This window comes from Protopterus annectens, chromosome 13.part0, assembly GCF_019279795.1.
Source record: "Protopterus annectens isolate FY-2018-M chromosome 13.part0, PAN1.0, whole genome shotgun sequence".
Taxonomy (NCBI): domain Eukaryota; kingdom Metazoa; phylum Chordata; order Ceratodontiformes; family Protopteridae; genus Protopterus; species Protopterus annectens.
The window spans coordinates 632,484,603-632,507,132 of record NC_056747.1 but is presented as its reverse complement, the minus strand read 5'-3'; the positions used below and the strand labels follow the sequence as shown (position 1 = coordinate 632,507,132).

Here is a 22,530-nt window from a genome sequence, read left to right as displayed (position 1 = left end):
CATTTAGTCACCTTTTCAGTATTACATTCACCTTTCATCCCTCATTCCACAAACATTTTATAGTTACAGCTGAAACTGCAAAAGGTCAGTGTAGGTATTATTTTGACTTTTTTGTCTTTCCTTTTATTTGCTGTAATCATTCCATTTGTTTTCTTCATGAAAGTTAATTGTGAGGTGGAATAACATGATTTTCAAATCCATAATAGTTAAATGACACTTCCACTTAAGTCTTGCGTCACCATCATTCTGGCATGCTGCTTATACCCTTTATTCTGTAATCTGAGAAAATTTTGTCTGCTGTAAACACCTTTGTTATATCGTACACCTATTTTTTTAACTGCATTTGGAAAATCTTTACAATTACTTTTATTTGCCCCACATGGTATTTCACCAGATGCCATGTGATGTATCCCCTTCACGAGTCCATTTTCCTCTTTTCCTCAAACCTTAACTTTTCTTCCATCTTTAATGGTCTGGTCCTGTTTTCCTTGCAGTCCCTCTTTTTCTTCTGACACATATTCACCCCATCACTTCCTTTTCTGTCTTTCTGCTTTTGAAATCCTACTGCATTGATACAGCTTCCACCCACTGTTTACTTCTAGTAACCTCCATCTAAACTTGTCACCAACCCAACCAGGCATACTGTGCAAATGCAAAACTAACATCCACACTGTCATTTCCCCATCTCAGTGTGTTCCCCTCCCATAAGAAGAGTTCTTTTTTCAAAAATATCACGCCAGATAAATCTCATGTAACACTACATTATTCAAGAAATTACCCATCTATCTCTTAATTTCCAGAATGTAGTCTCTGACTGTGATGTCTTCCATCAAGGTTCTTCTTGAACCATCTAATTCTTCCTGTATTGCAACGCAATGGTTCCTTTTTCTACCAAAGAATTGGGTATTTGATATTTTAATGTAAAGCTAAATTAGTAAGAAGTAAAATCAAAAGAACAATGACATAAAATGTATAAAGCAAAATTAGCAAGAAGAAAAATCAAAAGGACCTGAAGTTAAGATATCTTCTGTTGTTGACTACTGATCCATAGGTCTCAACCTCTTAAGAGGCCAATGTGGAACACAGACCCTAGCATGTGTGACAAACAGTCAAAATGTGGAACACCCTATTTTCGCACTGCGCGAAAACGCACCTTTTCCATGGGACCTTGTTGAAGTGGGCTTTCTGCCAGAAGTACTGAGTGAATACTGTATATTTTTTAAATTCAATAGGACACACGTCAAATAAAACAATGTCAGCAGAAACCATTGATAAAATGCAATATACTCAGTAGCAGATAGTTACATAAAGGTATTCAAATGCAATTATTAAAAAAATTCTGTTCAGCACCTGCTTTTCCAACCCCTCCACATTTTCCCCAGTTAAAAAGGCAGCTCGAAATAATTCAATTGTTTTAGGCAACGGCAGACCCTATGGCAAAGGACCACCCTGCTCAAAGAGTTTCCCAGTCTCAGCCAGAGCATGTTTTCGTATTTTGAGATATTTATTCAAAACACGTGAAGGTGGCCAATTCTTGTACATCACTCCCTGTGACTGGTAAGACAGATGGGTAAGTGTCTTTAGTGGAGTTAAGATTCCCAATTACTGGGGCTACTACTTCTGTCCCTTTAAAATGCAAATCCCACTCCCCCTTCTGTCTACAACAAGAAATTCACTGAGTTTGTAAGAGTATAAGCTGATTACATTACCTCATTTTAAAGAATGATGGGGGGGGGTCCTGACTACATTAAATCTACCTGCATGATTTCCCACCACAAGTGTTTGCTCTGATAGTGCATCCTGCTTTCTGCCATAGGTTCATCATTCAAACCATTCAAGCCTCCCTGTGAAAATAAGACAAACATGCTGAGATTTGTAGTACGCAAACCTATATTTCACTCAGGATAGCTGTGAAGAACCAAACCTTAGTGGCTTCAGTAAATCTACAACGGGTCCGCTGATTTTGTTAACGCTGCTTCCATTTCTTAGAAGCAAATGTTGAGATTACGCTCATTAGTCTAAGATGCCTGCTCACATCCAATAAAACTAGTCCACGGACATCTGAGTATGCAGTAAAAAAGGGGTGTTCCCTTAGTCATCAGAGCACAGGTTTTCCTGAATTGAACGAAAGCAGCAGGGAGGGCAGTACTGAGCACGTAAGGGGAGGGAGAACTGCATTGTCTGGCAAAAAAAAGTTCACTTGCTTAAAGATGTAAATGACTTGACTGGCTTGTATATTGCGATGCCGTTTGGCTGTAACTGTGATATACAAGCCAGTCAAAAGTCACAAAGCTGAGCAATGGCTGCTCATTGCAGAACAGTGGAACAGTGAGCTTAATCGATCGCAAATGCGGAGCATTCCGCACAATCCAGAGCACTTGGCTACTCAGTACTGATCTTTCAATAATATAAATGTTACTGTGTGTTAATCTCGCAATTTAAGACTGCTTTCACAGTTTTCCATATGTACTGTATGTTAACCAGTGTTCTTCATACAGATTTTTGTATGTATACTCTCTGAACTGCATTTTGTATTTGTAAATGTGCACTTGTGAACAAACAACTGTTTCTCTGCTCTACAAGCTTGGGTTGTGGCTGAAAAGGGTTGAATGACCAGCTCAGTTTCTAAGTTATTAATAAATTAATAAAATACATAAACCAGAAGTAAAATCAAAAGGAACAGAAGCAGTTCCCTCACCTTCCTTTCAGTTTGGGAAGAAATCCTATTTGTTTGCATTCTTCCGGTGAACCTCCACCCATGCTTTACCAAACAAAGCCTGTTTTATAAAGACATTACAACTAAAAATGTAATTGCTGCAAAACTGTTTATAATTATATGCCGCAAGAAATTTTGTATCTAGTCGCTCACAAAAGATACGGAGGGCTAAAGTTATATGCATGATATTTAACCTCAAACTCTACCCTTCTCAGATACTGTCTGCAATGTTTTGATTAGCATCACATTTCCATTTAGTGACTTTTCATCTGTTAAATAACAGTTTGCAAACATATATAGCAAAATACAAAAACTTTGAGTCTCAGGCATCTGACCTACACCCTTCTTACAAATTAAACCTTTCCTGCACTTGGTTTTTGAAAGTGGTCCCTATTAATTCCAAACGAACATGTAAAAAGAAAAATAAATAAATAATGCCACAGTCAGAATATCTGCAGATACTTCAGAATGTTTCATTTTTTGCCAGAGCCCAGCAACTGTACTAAAAGAATGGGCATCATTATTCTTCTCAGTCATCTTAAGGCTTGATCTGCATCCGTGTTCCCAGAAAGCCAGTGCAGACAGGCATTACAAGAATTAAATCCTGACCAAAGCAACGGATTTATGATTCCATTCCATTCTGTTTCTCCTTTTAACTGATGCACTGTACTCTTATCCGATTCATCTGAATATCACTGATTAACTGAAAACTTATGTCCAATAACCTAAATTCCATCTGAGATATAATGAAGGAAAACATTTAGCTTTGACTGTCTCCTGCCTTTTAGGTTCATAGGTTCATAGATTAGTACTAGGCTAACTGCCCTTGTGGGCCATTTTAAGCCTAGCCAATTACCCCATGTGAGAATCAAACCCTGCACCTTGTGTCTGCAAGATAAACACCTTAACCATTATGCCATCCTCCCACCCAAAATTCTAGTATTCCTGAGTTCCACCTCCAGCTTCTCTCTCAAAAACACCACTAGAGTTAAAGCTGAAGAAAAACACATCTACCAACCTAACCATCACAATTTTTATCTATAAAACCACCAGGGATCTAAACCTTGTCATCACAATAAACAAAACATGCTGGAGGGATAGGTTCCTGACCCAGAGTCTCCCCACACTCTGGAATAGATTGCCCATACATGTCAAGCAGAGTGCCTCTTTGGACCTCTTCAAGAGGAACCTTAACGATTGGATGGGAGAAAGGAAATTCACCCCAGGGATCACGTCAGTCGCCCTGCTAGACAGGGGTCCAGGAAAGTAAATAATGTGGGAAGAAATAGCCAGGGAATTGTTATGGCTAGGCTTGTATAGGCCCTAGGGCTGATAGCCTAGTACCAACCTATGAACCTATGAACCTTCTACTCCCATGTTGGCTTGTCTAAACCAAAGCAAAATACTTTTTACCTTGTAACCTCCCTTAAAAAAAACTCCTACTCTTAACAGAAGACCCATCTACATTCAGTATTTAAAGCCATCATCATTATAGCATTAGCATTTTGGCACCTCTCAGATTCTAGCAATACTACTGCCACTTTCCTGGCAAGCCAACAAACAGCTTTGAAACATCACAGGATTGAAGAGAGACCTTCAAAACTTTCTTGTAGACATATGAAACTGGGATTCAGTCACATCACTATTCACTGCCCCAAAGGATAAGAGTTTCTAACACCATACATATTAGATCTTGAACCTCCAAACTGTAATGTGTTTTTCCACATGGCCTCCCAAGCTAACTAATCAGAAGACTTCCCTGCCCAAGTACCAGTACTTTGCTTTCCATTTTCCTATATTTTTCAAGTGAAAACATATTTGCGGTAGATATACATATATAGAGCTACATTTTACTACACTACCCTGACACAAAGCCTTTTACTTCCAATACTCACCAAGGTCTCTAAACCATGTGATCTAAAGTAGTTAACTTCATTTGGTCATCAACCTGTGGGTTTCGGATCCGATATGGATCCGAGCTGGCAGCTTTCTAAGCTAAAATCCGAGCTCCAAGCTCCTCCTTCTTACCCATATTACACTGCAGCCTCCTTACAACCCTCAGATCTCATTTGCCATGGCTTCGCCAAGACCTGATCTCTGAGCTCCAGGCAGGCAGAGTGGGATTTTTGATCTAGTTTTAGCTGTGCGCTTTTTAAGTGTGTGTGTAAGTGTTTTTGTTTTTTTCCCTTTGTTCTCCCTCGGTTTTACCGCAAAAAAAAAAAAAGAAAAAGCGAAAGTTTAGAGTTGTAAACTTTATCTTAGTGTAGGCCTCCCCTTCCCACCCTTGTTGTGTGTATGCGTGTGCATTTTATAGGTTACTAGTTAGCCTTTGCTTGTTGTAGGGTGGCTATGTCGGACTCCCAGAAGCCGACCTTTTCTAAATGCAGAGTGTGTGACCATAAGCTGTCGCCGGCCGATGGTCACACTCTATGCGTGGTGTGTTTTAGGGTTCCTCACCTTACATCAGACTGCAAGATTTGTGCAGCCTTTAACCCTTGGGCTCTGCGGATCGCAGGGCCAAGTTGATTCTGACTGGTCTTCTCCCAGTGGAATCGTCAGCTTCTTCTTCCTCTTCTTCAGCCACGGCTGTGGCTGTACAAGCTTCTGGTCCTCCTCCCCTGTCTGGGACTCCCACTCCCACTCCCACTTCAAAAGAGGGCAATAGAGAGACCAGGAAGGAGAAGCACAAAGAAAAAGACAGTGAAAGAGAAAAGGAGAGAGATAGAGACAACGAGAGGGGTCACAAGAGACCAGTGGACTTGGATCCGTCAGCTCCCCTTGCGAAATTGGTCTCCACACCAGATAAAGTTCCTAGGCTGTCTTCCCCTTGGCTCCGTTCTCTAAGATTCTCCCTGGAGCCGGAGGAGGAGGCTCGGCCAGCTTTGAGGTTGTCCTCGCGTCAGCCCTCCCGGCCGGTGTCGGTGGCGTCCTCCAGATCCACGAGAAGCCTCTCTGAAGCTGACATGGACCGGATGATGAGAAGGTTCTTGTAGACTCAATTGCAGATGGGAGTGTTGCTGGCTCCCCCTTCCGCCGGAGCAGGGAGTTCAGCTCCGATGTTCACCCCGATAGCTCCTTCTCCGATCCATCCCCGGGTTTCGGAGTCCCTGGATCCGAGGAGCCCCAGAGTCAGGGGGTTGGCGCAGATGGTTCCTCTAACCTCGACACCGGCCATGCCCTCGAGTTTGTCGGATCCGAGCTCCCGGAGCCGAGATCTCAGCATCGGATTTGAGGTGATGAGTGTGTCGTTGGCTCCGTTCCCTCTGGGTCTGGCTGTTTGCTGGGCTCGGCTCCGATCCCCTCGTCAGATCCAAGGGGCATGGCTACTCATTCCACCAGTTTCTGGGAAGCCGGTTTCCTTTCGGCCTTCGACGTTGTGGAGAGGGTTTACTCAGGAGGATTGAGACCTCTCAGTCTTTCCTCGGAGTCTGCCCCTGCTGCCTCGCAATTGAGCATGTCTTCTGTCATCCAGTCCTTCCAGGGACAGCCTGTGTCTGATACGCCCCAGACAGTTCTCCTCGAGGAATATAAAACTGTTTGTGAGCCCTACCCAGAGAGTCCTCCTGAGGGGGTCCCTCACAAATGCCAGTGCAAGAGGAGGCACATGGACTCCCCCGCGTCCCTCACTGATATCGACTTGGAGGAAGGGGAAGGCTCCCCATGATCGCCCCCTGAAGACATCTTCTTTGGAGACATAATGGAAATTCTCCACCAGAGGCGAGGCTGGTCCGCCCAAAAGCCTTCCTCGGACGAGTCGGTATTCCTGGAGGCGTTCGACGCAGGCCCATCTATCTCTTGGGCGTCCCCCCTTGGCTGATCCTCTGGTGGACCTCATTACCACCAGAGCTTGGAAGGAATTGGACACTGCAGAGCCAATACCAACACGGCCAGATAAAGTGTTGAGCCCTCCTACTGACAAGCCTACATGGAGTAAGGGTTCCCCAGTTGATGCCATGGTGGTGGCGGTGGCCACCAAAAAGGAACTGGCCCAGGAAAGTTCCTCAGTCCATCCTCCAGACAAGGAGTCTAGGGAGATGGATCCTATTGGAAAGCGGACGTATGCTTCAACTACCTTTGCCATAAGGCCGCTGAACTATATGGCCCACGTGATTAAACTTCAGTGTGACCTCATGAAGGAGTACACGGAGTCTTGCCCGGAGTCCATTTCAGCCGAGGATAAACATTCATTCTCGGCTCGTATGGCCACTCTTAAGTCGGTTACTAATACGTCCATGCGTTTACTCTCTCACGCCACCAAAGGAGCCGCTAGTGCGGCTGGGTCCGGTGTTGCCATGAGGTGTCATACCTGGTTCTGGCTTTGCGATTTTTTGGAACCTTTCAAGGCGTCCTTCGCGAAAGCCCCTTTTGACGGTTCGACCCTGTTCGGGAAGACCATCAGAAACATGCTAGTCCAGAGTGAGAAGGACAGGAAGACGCTGTCGGCCCTCGGGATCTGCTTCTCCAACCCTCAAAGGTCCTTTTCCAGGAACCAGCGAGGACAGAAGAAGTTGTGGTTCCAGAAGTCTCAGCACTCCCAGGATGCTCCAGACTCCTTTTCCCCTAGAGGCAGGAGGGGGGCAAGGTGGACGCCGGCCCAGAGGCAGAGGGAGACAGAAGAACTTCGGGTCACGGGAACCTTGTTCGGATCGACCCGCGCAGCAGCCCTGAGGGGTTGCCCGACAGCTCCACTCTGGAGGCAGTCGGGGTGTGTTTTTTGAAGCACCTAGCTCAATGAGAGTCCATAACATCAGACCGCGGGGTTTCTTCAAATAATATCCAGAGGTTATTTCATTCCCTTCATGAATAATCCCTATACCCCAAGGCACCTCCCGGACGTCCCACCTGCTCAAAGGGAGGTGGCAGTTTTGGAAATAGAAAAGCTGCTAGGAAAAAGAGCAATCCAGCTGGTTCCCCCAGACCAGTCTGGATCAGGCATCTATTCCAGGTTCTTTTTGGTGCCAAAAAAGATGGGGGACATGAGGCTGATTCTCGACCTGTCCACGATGAACCTGTCCATTGACAAGAAGAAGTTCTGGATGGTCACATTACAATCCATCCTGCCGTTCTTACAGGAGGAAGACTGGATGTGCTCGGTAGACCTCAAGGATGCGTACTACCATATCCTGATGGACAGGCAATCCAGGAGGTTTCTCCACTTTCGGCTAGGAGCCAATCACACTACCAGTTCAGGGTCCTACCCTTCGGTCGCACCACAGCCCCCAGGGTGTTTATCAAGGTCATGGCAGTTGTACCGGCCCACCTTGAGGCTTCAGGGCATTCAGATCTTCCCGTACCTGGATGATTGGCTCCTTACCGCCCCCTCCAGGCATCAACTTATGCAAGCCAGAAATTCCTTCCTTCAGTTATCAACTCTACTGGGTATTACAATAAACCTTACAAAGTCCTCTCTTCAGCCTCTTCAGATTCTGGACTTCAAAGGGGCGAGAATAGATTCTCTTCAGGCCAGGAAATTTTTGACTCCAGGCAGACTTCGGAACCTGACCCTTCATGTCTCGGCACTTCTTCAGACTTCTTCACCCCCAGCAGAGTTAGTCCTGAGAGCCTTAGGGGCCATGGCAGCAGCCATAAATCTGGTTCCCTGTGCACGTCTGCATATGAGAGTGTTACAGTGGACGTTACAAGTTCAGTGGTCTCTGTTATACCAGCCTCCTAGACTTCCGATTCCTCTAAGCAAGGTATGCAAAGCTTCTCTCATGTGGTGGCTTCAATTCCAGGATCTGCAAGAAGGGCGCCCCTTTGTTACACCTCCGCCTCAAGCCACAGCGACCACGGACGCCTCCCATCTAGGGTGGGGGGCATTGCTTGGGCAGGACTGTCCAAGGCAAGTGGACCCCAAACGAGACCGTTGTGCATATCAATGTTCTGGAGATGAGGGCGGTCCTTTTAACGTTGCAGGCCCTTCATGCTTCTCTTCCTCTGGGAACTATTGCGATTCAGTCAGACAATATGTCAGTGGTCTGGTATATCAACAAATAGGGGAGAACCAGGTTTACCAACTTTGTCGAGAGGTGTGGGAATGGCCGATCTCCACCAACCATTTTCTGATAGCAACACACATTCTGGGTCGGTCCAACATTTTGGCAGACAAACTGAGCAGGACTATCCTTTTGGCTTATGAGTGGTCTCTGAAACCTTATGCAGTGGAACAGATCTTCCTCAAGTGGAGTCAGCCTTGCTGCAATCTCTTTGCATTGCCGTCCCAACGTGAAGTGCAGTGAATTTTTCGCAATGATTCCCCCGCGGGGTGAAAGCCCCAGAGACGCTCTTGTCCATGCTTGGCCACCTGGTCTTCTTTATGTCTACCCCCCGCTTCCTCTCATGATAAAATTCTTACAGAAAGCTCAGTGGTTGGGGAGCAGGATTATCGTCATAGCCCCATTCTGGCCTTGTCAGATTTGGTTTCACTGCCTACGGTCTCATCTAGTAGCTCCGCCCAGGATATTGGATTCCATTCAGGATCTCATTCGTCATCTCTTGGGAATTCCTCCCCTAAATCTGGACAGCCTCAAGCTTACTGCTTGATTGCTCCAGTTCCATCAATTGCCAGGACTCCCGGTCTCTCTTCCCCTGTTAAGTCCATTCTGGTGTTGGCACACAAATCCTCTACCAGGAAGGTGTACCGTAGTAAATGGAAGTGTTTTTCCATTTGGGCTTCTCAGAGAAATTTGGATCCCTTTATCGCTCCTGTTCCAGCGGTATTAGAATTATTATCAGTTGCCCGGCAGGAGGCCAGCTCTTCCATGGTGAAAGTCCAGCTGGCGGCTGTATCCCATTTTCATGTAGGAGAAAATTAAGGTTCTCTAGCTGCTGCCAGAATTTGTAAAACCTTTATCAAAGGTACTTTTTTACTGAGACCTCCTATTAAGCATCCTTCTCCTCCATGGGATTTGACCTTGGTTCTTCAGACCTTAGTTGCACGTACATTCGAACCACCTCAGCCAGAACAGTGTTGGAGCTTCAAGCCTTATGTATGAAACCCCCGTACTTAGTTTTTCATAAGGATAGGGTGTCTCTCAGGACTAACCCTTCTTTCCTTCCTAAAGTCACTTCGGAGGCAAACATTAATCAGTCTGTTAATCTCCCAGTATTCTTCCTAACTTCCAATATAAAGAGGAATACAAACTTCATTTGCTGGACGTTCACAGACAGTTATGCTTTTACTTACATAGGTATAAACCCTTCCGTAAGTCTGATCAGCTTTTTGTTTTCTTTTGTCAAACCCTTTTTGGAGAAATATACCAAACAAAAACAGTCCTTGAACCAAATAAGGAATCAGATGCAAAAACCAGAGAATACAAGAAAAAGAAAAATAATCTGGTTCCACACAGCAGTGAAAATCAATATGTCCTTTATTGTAGTAGGTAAGCGCTTTCTCGGAATAACATCCACTTCATCAGACCAACAAAGGTAGAATAGCACTTACATTTTTAAACACTAAAACATCCAATCAAAAATCAGATAAAATGTGCATCATAGCTAAGAGCCATGTGATAAAATACATCTGTAGAATGTATAGATCGTTAAAAAATTGAATAAAACAAGCTAAATTAACAATATGTACTTAAAACTGGTAACAAATACAATAGTAAAAAATAATAAAAGATGGACTATTGATACATATATCATAAAATATTAAAAGAGAGATCAGTGCTTTAATGGCCGTGCTTTAAGGAAGGGTTTCAGGGGAAACTCTGTTGTTTAAATCAGGAGGTTTATCAGCTTAAAAGCGCAAAATCCATTTCTGTTCACTAGATTCTGTTCTATTATTTGTCACCTCCTCTCTTGGTACTGTGCAGAATCTCTAGTACCATAAAGCTAAATTTATGTTCTTTACCCTCTTTAGCTATATGTAGTGATAGTGCGCTGGTTTCTTTAACATTCCTGATATCCCTAAGGTGTTCAAGTATTCTATCAGGAATAAATAATAGAACAGAATCTAGTGAAAAGAAATGGATTTTGCGCTTTCAAGCTGATAAACCTCCTGGTTTAAACAACAGAGTTTCCCTGAAACCCTTCCTTAAAGCACGGCCATTAAAGCATTGCTCTCTCTTTTAATATTTTATCATATATATTTCAATAGTCCATCTTTTATTATTTTTTACTATTGTATTTGTTACCAGTTTTAAGTACATATTGTTCATTTAGTCTGTTTTATTCAATTTTTTAACAATCTATATATTCTACAGATGTATTTTATCAGATGGCTTTTAGCTATGATGCACATTTTATCTGATTTTTGATTGGATGTTTTAGTGTTTAAAAATGTAACTGCTATTCTATCTTTGTTGGTCTGATGAAACGGATATTATTCCGAGAAAGCGCTTACCTACTACAATAAAGGACATATTGATTTTCACTGCTGTGTGGAACCAGATTATTTTCCTTTTCCTTTTTGGGGAAACCAGTTTCAAAGGTCACTCTTGCTAGATGGATCTCTCTTTGTATTTTACAGGCATATAAGGAACATGGATTACCAGAACCAGCCAGGATTCTTGCTCATTCTACTCATTCTATGGCTAATTCTGCTGCATTTTGGTCCAGAGTTTCCCTGGATGACATTTGTTCAGTGGCTGCCTGGGCTTCTTCTCACACTTTTATTACTCATTATAAGTTGGACATGGTGTCTAGAGGAAGGGCATCTTTTGGTTTTGCAGTGCTCTGGAATATCCTTCCTTAAGGGTCTCCCAAGGCTTTTGGTAGCTGGGGACTCTGTCCCACAGGTTGATGGCCAAATGAAGTTAACTACTTCAGATAAAGAAGTTATGTACTCACCATAACGTTGTATCTGAGTAGTTCGACTTCATTTGTCAGCAACCTTCCCTCCCTCCTTCCCCCTGACCTTGGTGGTTTACATCTGTTTTTGGGCTCAGTGTTCTGGGTCTGGTGAGCCTAGTTTCAGGTCAGATTATGTCTGTTTTTGGGCTCAGTGTTCTGGGTCTGGTGAGCCTAGTTTATGTATTCAGGTCAGATTGTCTCTTGGGTTGATGTGTGTCACGCTGTGGGTGGCAAACTCGATCTGAAGGTTGGAAGGAGGTTGCAGTGTAGTATGGGTAAGGAGGAGGAGCTTGGAGCTGGGATCTTTAGCTTGGAAAGCTGCTGTTTCGGATCCGAAACCCACAGGTTGCTGACAAATGAAGTCTAACTACCCAGATGGAACGTTATGGTGAGTACATGACGTCTTTTTCTAACATTTTATAACCATATTCATTAAGCTAAATTACCTCATGTTTCCATTTCCTTCTTGACACCCTTGTTGGTGTAAACAACATAGCACTATCATCAGCTGCCTGCCCCGTTATTTCCTTTACTGAAAACCTTGAAACACTTCTGTTACTACCTAAACTCTTGCCATAACTTCTGTAGCCCAAAGAAGGTGCCTTGTGGCTTTGTAGCCTTCTTCAAACAATCCATACATGTATGCAGCCCTTTGGTGTGGTAGCTAAGTATCAGTAACCTCCTTGATCAACCCTTTTTCTCCATTAAGGCTCAACAGACCATTACTGCCACACATGCCTTTACTCTTATCAGTACACAACAAAGCACCCATTCCCTTTGACGCTTTCTTTGCACCCAGTCAGCATCAAACACAGCAGCCATTACCGCTGCTCTCTTTTTTTTAACACACAAGCCTTGCATGTATTATCTACTATAAACTTAAAATTAAAAATTACTTAATTCATCCTGCAAGCTTCTTACTGATTTATTACTCTTCAGTTTCTCTATCATCCAGTCTTCCCCATCTTTTTACTGCCTTTCACTCCTTTGCAGAATCTTCTGTGACAGGCCCATGTAGCCCATGTACTGTGGTATTCTCTGACTTAATTCCTATTTTTCATGTTGATGTGTGCTTTTTCATCATTTTTTCTGCTAATGCACAGCAGCAGTCACAAATACTGTAAAGATTCTTTGTTAAAGTAGACTATCACAAAATTCCTGAACTTTCTTCACAAACCCAGCATCATATGACTGTAAGAAATTGTCTGGTACCCACTAAGTATTTCCATACCTAACACCAATAAATCTGCCCACCATCTGATGTGTTTATTGTAGATAAGGAACCAAGTAATTCCTTATTTGGCTGAAGTGTGAGAGAAATAGCTGACTACATTGGTCCATATAGGTGCTCAGGATAGCTACATTTCTCAAGATCTGATGTAATTTTCATTCGTTCCTCGAAGGATAGGTTTGGATCCGATCTTCATATCCGATTCGGCCACTTATTATTACAGTCTGTGATCCCGCTCTCGATCTCCTCCCTTTATATGCTCCTGATCAGTGATTTACCCTAGACCTCATTTGCTGCTGTAGCAATTGGTTGGGATTTTCATACTCTCAAGCTGGGAGTTTGTTGCGAGTGGTATATTTTTGAAGTTTCTGTTATTAAAGCTCTCCTTTCTTTACTCTCTTCCTCTCTTTACCGATAGAGTTAGTATAAAGTTCCGTTAGGACTTTTCTGACTACTGATGTGGACTTCTTTCTACCATTGTTGGTAGCCTTTCCCTTTTCTTACCTCTCCTGGGGTAGGTCACTCATACCATTGTTGGTATTTTTCCCTTTTTCTTTCTCCTAAAAAAAAAAAAAAAAAAAAAAAAAATTTCTATATAGTTTTTGTGTTTTTTGGTAGTTTGTTCCAGAGTCTTTTCCGTATGGCAAACAAACCTACCAGTTTTAAGAAATGCACTTTTTGTGGGCATAAGATGCCCAATTCTGATGCCCATAGGGAATGCGTGTATTGTTTAGGCCCGACTTACCTTCAGATTTCTTTTGAAATCTGTGCAGTTTCAGTGCCAGGGCTATAAGTGATAGGCATAATAAATTGATTCTGAAGGGTATGTTGCCTGCTTCTTAATCTGCAGTTTCTTCTACTTCAGGGGCTCAAACCCCCTTGAGATGTCAGAAAACTTTGGAGTCCAAGGAGTCTAAGAAATGCTCCATTTTCTAATCTCCTTCTTTGGCTCGAAGCTCAGAGCTGCCATCTAAAATAAAAAGGTCTCTGATCTGACCTTGTTGGACCCTACTACCACCAAGGCTAAACAGGTTTCGGATCTGGCATCCAATTACACTCCCAAGCAGATCTCCTCAGATCCGTTCTCCATGCTTCTCTCTGGAGCTGGTTTCTCCGAGATTGAAGTCCCCTTTTTTGTAGGAGACTACTAAAAGACTTCTCACCCTCCCTCAGCATCCTTCTCCAGCAGGTCTTCCCAGGGTCTTTCTGAATATGATGTGGATAGGATGATGAGAAAGTTTCCTAGAGCTGAGATACAGATGGCAGTCCTTCACACTCTGTTCCCCATTGGATCTGTGAGTCTGCAACCTTCACAACCTTTAGTAACAACTTCTCTGATCCGACCTGTAGTTTTGAAGCTGTCTGATCTGAAGATCCTGAGAGTTGAGGTGTCTGATCCAAGAAGGTTACTTTCCACAATTCCGACCCCTTCCCTGATCTGTTAGGCTCCAAGTATTTAAGGGCAGAACGAGTCTCGGAGCCAAAGTGTTTGAGTCTGGTTTGGGTGGGATAACTTCGACTCCAAGGGTTTTGGAGTCCTTGCTTCCCCTCAATGCATCAGCATTGGACAGCTCATGTCTGACTCCCTGCTCAGGGGCAGAACCTGGGGGGGAGTAGAAGGTTAGCTGGTTGGGAGCTTTGGCTCCAGGGAGGTTGATTTCCACTTCTCCTGGACCTTCTGCATTCGAGGCATTGGAAAGGGTTTTTTCCCAGCGATGAGGTCCCTCGACCATCACCTCTTCAGATCTTGTTTTCATCCCTCCACCTGATCTGACTGCTAAGTTAGCCAACCCATAAGGGCTTCCAGGCAGTCCCTAAACAGGGGATTCCCCTTTCTTCCGACTTCTCCAGAGTGTCCCACTGAGGAGTTTCCTTGGAAGAAACAGTGTAAAAGGAGGCATTTAGGTTCCCCTCAGGAATTATTGACAGAAGACACTGATTTTGAGGAAGGAGAAGGGTCCCCCAGATTTCATCCAGAAGACGTCCCATTTGGAGACATTTTAGAAATCCTGTGCCAAAAAGGTGGATGTTCTTCCCAGAACCCTTCTCAGGAGGAATTGTTGTTCCTGGAAGCCTTCAGATCTGGCCCATCTACATCTTGGGGTTACCCCCCGCAGATGAGCTTGTCGACCTTGTCTCCCACTGGGCATGGAGGCAGCCAGATTCCATAGAGCCCATCCCTAAATGCCCAGAGAATATCCTCAGTGCATCTAGAGACAGACAACATTGGTCCAAAGGGTATTCCTGTAGATGCCATGGTTGTTGTGGCAGCCACAAAAAAGGACGTAGCCAAACAGAGCTCAACTGTCCATCGCCCTAACAGAGAATTTAGGGCTTTGGGCAGATATGGGAAGCGAGTATATGCATCAGCGACCTTTGCTTTACAATCACTGAATTACCTGGCACATTTTACTAGGTTACAGAGGGACTTAATAAAGAAACTCTCTAATTTGATCCCTGGCTCCATGTCAGTGGAGGAGACTAAAGCCTATTCTTCGTGACTGGCCACCCTACAATCCATATCAAACGCGTCCATGATGTTAATATCTCATGCGGCTGAAGGTTCTTCATAGGCTGTGGGTACAGGCATTTCCATTAGGAGGCATGCCTGAATATGCTTGTGTGACTTTGCAGAGCCTTTTAAAGTGTCATTCATCAGTGCTGCTATTAATGGATCCTTCCTTTTTGGGCCCACTATTAAAGAAACATTTTCCTGTAATGAGCAAGATGGAAAGACCCTATCTGTCACAGGAATCCGTTCTTCTACCCCACAGAGATCCTTCTCCAGGAATCAGCATAGAGGTAAGAAAATGTGGTTTTGGAAATCTCAAGGGCCTTTTCAATATTGATGAGGAGAATTTTCCCCCAGAGACAGAGGAGGGAATAATTATAATAACAGAAGATGCTGTCCATGTGGCAGAGGGGCCCACAAAATCAAGGGTCTCAAGAGTCCTTTTTGGACAGACCCTTCCAGCATTCCTGAAAGGTTGCCCGACTGTTCTCTAATGGAGCCAGTCGGGGGATGCTTATCTTTCCACCCCGAAGCCTGGACAGCCATCACAAAAGACACATGGGTGCAAAGAACTGTATTCAGAGGATATTTTATTCCCTTGTTACAAAATCCACCAAGGATTAGAAACAGTCTCCCCAAAGTTTCACCCAATCACCAAGAGCAAGCAGCCGTAGAATTTCAAAAGCTGCCAGACGAGAGTCATCCAAGAGGTCTCACTAGACCAGAGAGAATCCATTTTTTACTCAAGGCTGTTTTTAGTGCCATAGAAAACAGGGGACCCGAGACACATCCTTGATCTCAGTTATCTAAACAAATTCATAACTCCAAATTCTGGATGGTCATGGTTTAGTCCATTCCAAATTCTGGATGGTCATGGTTTAGTCCATTCTGTCATTGCTTCAGAAAGATGACTAGATGTGCTCTGTAGATCTGAAGGATGTGTATTATCACATAAAAATGAACAGACTATCCCAACGATTCCTTTGCTTCTGGCTGGGAGCCAGTCATTATCAGTTCAGAGCCCTGACCTTTGGTCTCACCACAGCCCCCAGGGTGTTCACCAGATGTATGGCAGTGGTTGCAGCTCATCTAAGACTGTATGGATTCAGGGTGTTTCCTTATTTGGATGACTGCCTTCTCACCACATCAACCAGGCATCTATTGATAACAGCCAAAGATTATCTTCTCCACTTGATTCACTCTCTAGGCATCACTGTGAATTTCGTAAAGTCCAAACTTCAGCCAGTACAAGTCTTGGAGTTTACAGGGGCTCACCTAGACACAGTGAATCTTCAAGTGTTATTACCACAGAGCAGAATTCTCTCTTTAAGGTTACATGTCAATCAGGTATTTATTGTAGGTAAGGAACCAAGCGATTCCTTATTTGGCTGAAGTGTGAGAGGAGTAGCTCACTTCATTTGTCCATACAGGTTCTCAGGATAGCTAAAATGATCAAGTTTTATCTGTTGAAACACACAGAAAGTAAATTATTACCACTTAGTGACTTAAAGTTAACTAGCAGAGCTTAAGTTTTGGAAGCAGTAGAGATTAAATGGTTATCCTGAAGAATTAAAGACTAAAGGGCTATCCTCAAGACTTTAACTATCCTTACAAAATCTTGTAAGATGTTTCCTCTTCAATGTTAGAGGATGGTATTACCTGCATACCAAAGAAGCCATTAACTGAAGACACAAGTGACACATACCAGCAGCAAACATTATGAGAAGTAGGAGCCCAAGAATCAAATGGTAGGGAGTACTTATGCTGTTACTCTCTGGGTCTTGTTAGAGAGAGACCTTTTCTAAATTACTGAATGCACTGCAAGAGGATCACAGATAGAATCTTGTATTTTGACAGAAAGCCAGAGATGTCCTCAAAACCAAAGGCCAGAGAGAGAGAGAGAGAGAGATCAAAAATATGGCATCAATTAGTTATTCCCATTTATGGCCTTAAGAACCAGCCACCTAAAGATTTGTTGTGCATCATTCAGATGGCATTCTCACACAGAGTGTGAGATCATTTGGGAGGAGACCACCTTTTTAATGCATCTTGGACTGGTGGTTTCATCTAGGGATGAACCAGTAGTCAAAGAGGATTTATTTAACCCAACATTTGTGGAAAGGAAATACACACAGAATTTCCATGTTTCTGGACCGGAATGAAAAGGTCCTCTGCAGGCATCTGGTGATTTTTTTTTTTAATTTATTTATCTCCCTAATATATGCTGATAATCATCCCTTTTCTCTTACAGGTAATTGGCCTATTAATTCCCCCTTCATAGAGGGTGCAAGCTGGCCATGAGAGGCTGCCATATGGGCAGTCATCAGCAAGTTTATTTGCAGTCCCTAACTCCCAACACCTTGGCAACTGACATGGCAAGTAGGGACCCTGTGGTGCTCCCCTTTCAGTGGACAGTAATGCACAGTTCTGCAAACACCTTCTTCATGAAGCATCACCCCTTCAGAGGGCTACTGTCAAAGTAGCTTGGCAGAATCTTGGCACATGTACCTAGCCTGTCTGTTGCATGCCATTCTCTTGACATCAGGAGTATCTGAAATTGCAGCAGACCAGACCCTCCACTCTCCTTCTGGAATGGGTGCCCCATCCTCCTATCCCTTGTTCCTCCATTGTCCAAGCTACTACTTGAACTCAGGTCACCTGAGTCATGGTCAGGGGCTATCCCTCTATGTCCTAGAGCTGGGGGCTGGTGAAGTTTGGTTTGACAACCCTCTACATTTGATGTCCTGTTATGGTTTATCTTTGTCAGTCCATTTGTGGATCATTCTGTAAGTCACTGACTTCAGCTGAAAACTTGGTAACCTGGTTGGCTTTGCATTTAATGAAATGTCCTTTGAGAATGTAGAACTACGAAAGAAGTTCATTACTATGGAGGGATACCACTGAAGAACAGGTTAAAAAGACCTTAATTGTATGTGAAATAGAATTCTAAAACAGGGAGGAATTATTGTAGAAGAATAGGGAATATGAGACTCTGCATAAAAAAAATGGTCACCTCCCTGGAGAAAAAAATAAAGATCAGCTATTTTTAGAGGTTTGTATGTACACAAATTAATATTTTTTCCTCAGGATTCCATCATCTTTGCATTGTTGATACTTGACATTGATTAGCTATGGAGAATATTATTAACAATACTGCGTTCTATCCCTTATCTTCTGTGTTATTAACCCTTGTCTATACTTTGAGAAGACATGCATGTCTACCCAAAGTGTATAGAAACATTACAAAGTAAGATTCAGCTCTTGTCAACCAAATAGAGTCTGCAGCAGGTTCATGTCATCCTGCCAAAGTAGAAAAGTTTCCTTATGTTCCAAGGGAGTAGCAGTCAAACATGTGGGAATATCGAGCACTATAATTATAAACTTACTTCTGCACATGGTTGTGGGATGCCTAAAATCATGTCCCTTCTCTTTATTGGTAGATGGTAATATGAGTGACTTCTGTCATGGGATGATTATAACCACTGTCCATCTCAGACCTCTGCGTACCACTAGCAAAGTGGATGTCCCTGAATTGGTTGATTCTCCATCATGACTGTCTCTCTGATTACCTAAACTGTGTTATTGATCCTGGGTCACCAACACAGCAGGCTTCTGTAACTCCTGTGACAGTAGGCAAGTAGCATCATGCATTTTCTCTTGTCCTCAGAATTTTTTTGCATGTACAGTGTTAGCTATGAAGCTGTATGTGGTCACAGCTGAAATGTTTGTAAGATAGCCAAATGCCACTAGTCTTAAATGCACTTTTGAGTATATTTCTTATGCAACTGCATTCTTTTACAGACGTATGGAAGTAAAAATCTGAAACGTATTGGTGTCATCCTACAGAGAGGAATCCTTATTCTGCTGATATGCTGTTTCCCTTGCTGGGCACTTTTTATCAACACTGAACAGATTTTATTAGCAGTTAAACAGGCGAAGGAAGTAGCCAGGTTTGTAATTATAGTGTACTGTGAAACCTCATTGTGTAATCTAGTTTAATCATTTACAGCTGGCTACATAAAGATGCACATTTTACCATATGGCTGTATTCCATATTCTTAAAATGCTGACCTTTAATGTGCATATGTAAGGTATGCATTATACATTATAGTTTGCAGATTTAACTCACTGAATGAAAAACAGTGATGTAGTGGTTTAATTTGCTACTTCACAATGCTCTACTTCCTGATTTGGTTTCTGTTGGGCTGTCTTTTTTGAGGAGTCTGCATGTCTTCCCCATGTCCATATGGGTTTTTGCCAGGTGTGCCAATTACCTCCTCAGTTCCAAAGATAGTAATAGGCGAAGTTGTGAATTTCCAAACTGCTTGTAAATGTGCATGCAGTGTGTGTGAGTGTGTGTGAGTGTGTGTGAGTGTGTGTGAGTGTGTGTGTGTGAGTGTGTGTGAGTGAGTGTGAGTGAGTGAGTGTGTGTGTGCACCCTGTGGTGGACTGCTGTTTCATTTAGGATTAGCTTCCCTTATTTTAGGTCTGTTTGCTGGGACACGCTATGGCTCCCCTGCTGTCCTGAATAAGATAAGGCAGATATTAGAAAATACGTAGATAAATGGATGGATTCCCAAAGGAAAGGACTAGAAACAATAAAGATAGTGCATAAGAAAACTACTTGTGAAGATTAATTGTACCTGACTGAAAGGTCTCATGAACTGCAACTTGGTATTGATGCCTTGTATTTTAGAGGGGCAGGTTTTAGTACACTGATGCAGTAGGATAGGGCTTGGTTTCCATGTGTGGACAGTACAAGTGATATTAACTTTGAGAGAGTGAAAGGAGATGTTTTTAGCTCTCTGAAATCACAGAAATGCTAAATATATATGTAAAGGTTCTGGGGACCTTTAAAAGGTCATGGAGATTGACAGAGTGAGGAAAAAGGGGGGGGGGTGACAGGGGCACTTAGTGATCTAAAAAGGGCAATTCTTTACAACTATTTACTACATCATAGGCTGACTTGGAGGACATTTTAAGCTTAGCCACTTTCCATTTTAGTGCTTGAATTAACATTTCCTGATTGGTCTTACCTATCCCATGGCTGATAATTGTATATTAGCACTAGTGAGAATAAATGTGATCACATTATAGATAAGTTGAGGGGACCCATGTAAGGATTGCAGCATTTAGGGGCTGCCTCTATCCATTAGTGGCATGAGGGGCAATCCTGGAGTACATTTTCTATTACCCATCCTTGGATCCAAGTTGCATGTGAATATGGACAGGGATAAACTTTGTTTTACTTGAATGGATAGTCTGTTCTGGATATATATCCATCTCTCCACAAAATTCAGTTTAGATACCTGGCCTGAGTATTTCTGATGCCATTTGACTTGCTGATGTACAGTAGGTCCATCTGTATTAGGTCGGAGGATGCCTTGTATGCCAGACACGCCACCTCTAAGCACTCTGTAGGATACTGAGTATAGTGATAAATCTTTGAGGTGGTCCATGCAAGACCAGTTGTTTAGGACTTGTATCCTTTTAGTAAGGTATTTCTGTGGGTATTCCAATTGTTGCATGGGTCTGGACAGATACATGCCAAAGTAGGTATTATACAAAATGATTGACCTAATGAAGATTCTGGGCTCATGTTGGTCAAAAGTTAGGTCACTGTACACACAAGTTCCCAAATGCTAAACAACTGGGTCAGTTCTCAGGGGGCATTGTCAGTTTGGCAGTTCTGTGGAGTTTCTGACTTTCAAAAGGATACAGTAATGTATTTTTTTTTAGTTTAGTTTCAATTCATGATTTTGTCCAGTTATTGTTTTGGACAAACGTTTTTGCATGACGTTTAAGTCATTTGGGGATTCAATAACTGATCCTAGCTTGTAGTCATCTCAAACTTAGTCGCACAAAGCCCTTTGGTATTTCCTTTTACTTTTGAGATGTATTTGCCAAACAGAAAAAGTCTCATTAGGGTTAGGGGCGGGTTAAGTGAGTTAGGGCGCAGGTTAGGCATGTGTGCGATAGTGACAGACTTTAAGGTTAGGGGAGGTTTAAGTGAGTTAGGGTTAGGGCGCGGGTTAGGTGAGTGCACGATAGTGACTGACCTTAGGGTTAGGGTTTGGGTTAAGGTAAGTGGGTAGATAGTAGTGTATGTTTAGTTTAATGTAGTGTTAGATTTAGGAATTTAAGTGTCTGTGTGTGGTTGCTGTTTGTTTGATGTGCTTGTGTTGTGTGTATGTGTTTCAGAGCAGCAAATTTTTTCCATTGGAAAAAAAATTGCTGTTCTGAATGTTTGATATTTTCATGTTTAGATGTTTTGGGGCCGATGAAATAGCGTTCGCTATTTTCATCTTTTAATAACGTGATATAAACGCAACTTCTCCAAAGGTGGACATTCATAAGACTGCAGCATCCACTCCCATTAAAGTACAACACAGTACAGTATCAGCGTGCTGTCTGCATACTGTGGAAGTAGTACCCACAGCCTTCTGCATCAAAAGCAAGTATACTACCTGTTGTGCTACTAACAATGCAAACAACTATGTATAAGTAGCATTAAACTTCTCTTCCCCTGAAGCTCTCAGCTCCTTGTAAAATCCACTTGACAATCAACTAAATCTCTCAACTTCACAGCACAAGAAATCTGGAAAAAGACAAAATTTATTTGGGGGAAGGGGCAAAGGCCCCAAAACCAGGGATATATTTTAAATATTGCTTGCATAATCTTGAAACGTTGCTAAAATAAAATGTTTTGTTTTACCATGTGTTCCTGAAAGATAAGAAGACTGAAACTTAGAGTTATCATTATTTAGTGAATTCAGTTCTCACTGATTTGCCAGAAAAACACAAATTTTAAGAGGAACAGACCAAAAGTATGTGCCAAATATTCTGTGAAAAGCTGGACAGTGGAGAGCTATGGACTCAACTCCTTGAATCACAAGTGGTGGTATGGGTAGAGAATTCAGGCTCTTGTTTGAGCCTATGTAACACTAACCACCAGGTATACCTAACTGGGGCATTTTACACACACACACACACACACACACACACACACACACACACACACACACACACACACACACACACACACAAACACTCCCTTACCAGCATGGCTCTGGCAGCAACAATGGAACAGTGGCAGCATGACTCCTGTAACACAGAGCAGTAAGAGAACATGAACAGCTGGTTCTGTGTGTGAATCCACGTTAACGTGAAAATTCCACTTCATTAATTTTTCCTGACAGGTCTTGCACTTGTAAACATGGAGGGCCCCCCCCACACACACACACCTGCAAATAAACGAGCAACACTCCCTTACCA

At 42.9% G+C, this 22,530-nt stretch overlaps 1 protein-coding gene across 1 annotated transcript in view; it reads left to right on the top strand.

The window, feature by feature from the left end:
• The window catches only part of LOC122787540 (multidrug and toxin extrusion protein 1-like), a 1,007,044-nt gene that overhangs the window by 288,376 nt on the left and 696,138 nt on the right, over nt 1-22,530 (top strand). Inside the window, exon 4 of the mRNA XM_044054311.1 lies at nt 19,057-19,205. Coding sequence (XP_043910246.1) covers nt 19,057-19,205 — 149 coding nt within the window. The remainder of the gene's footprint in view (nt 1-19,056; nt 19,206-22,530) is intronic.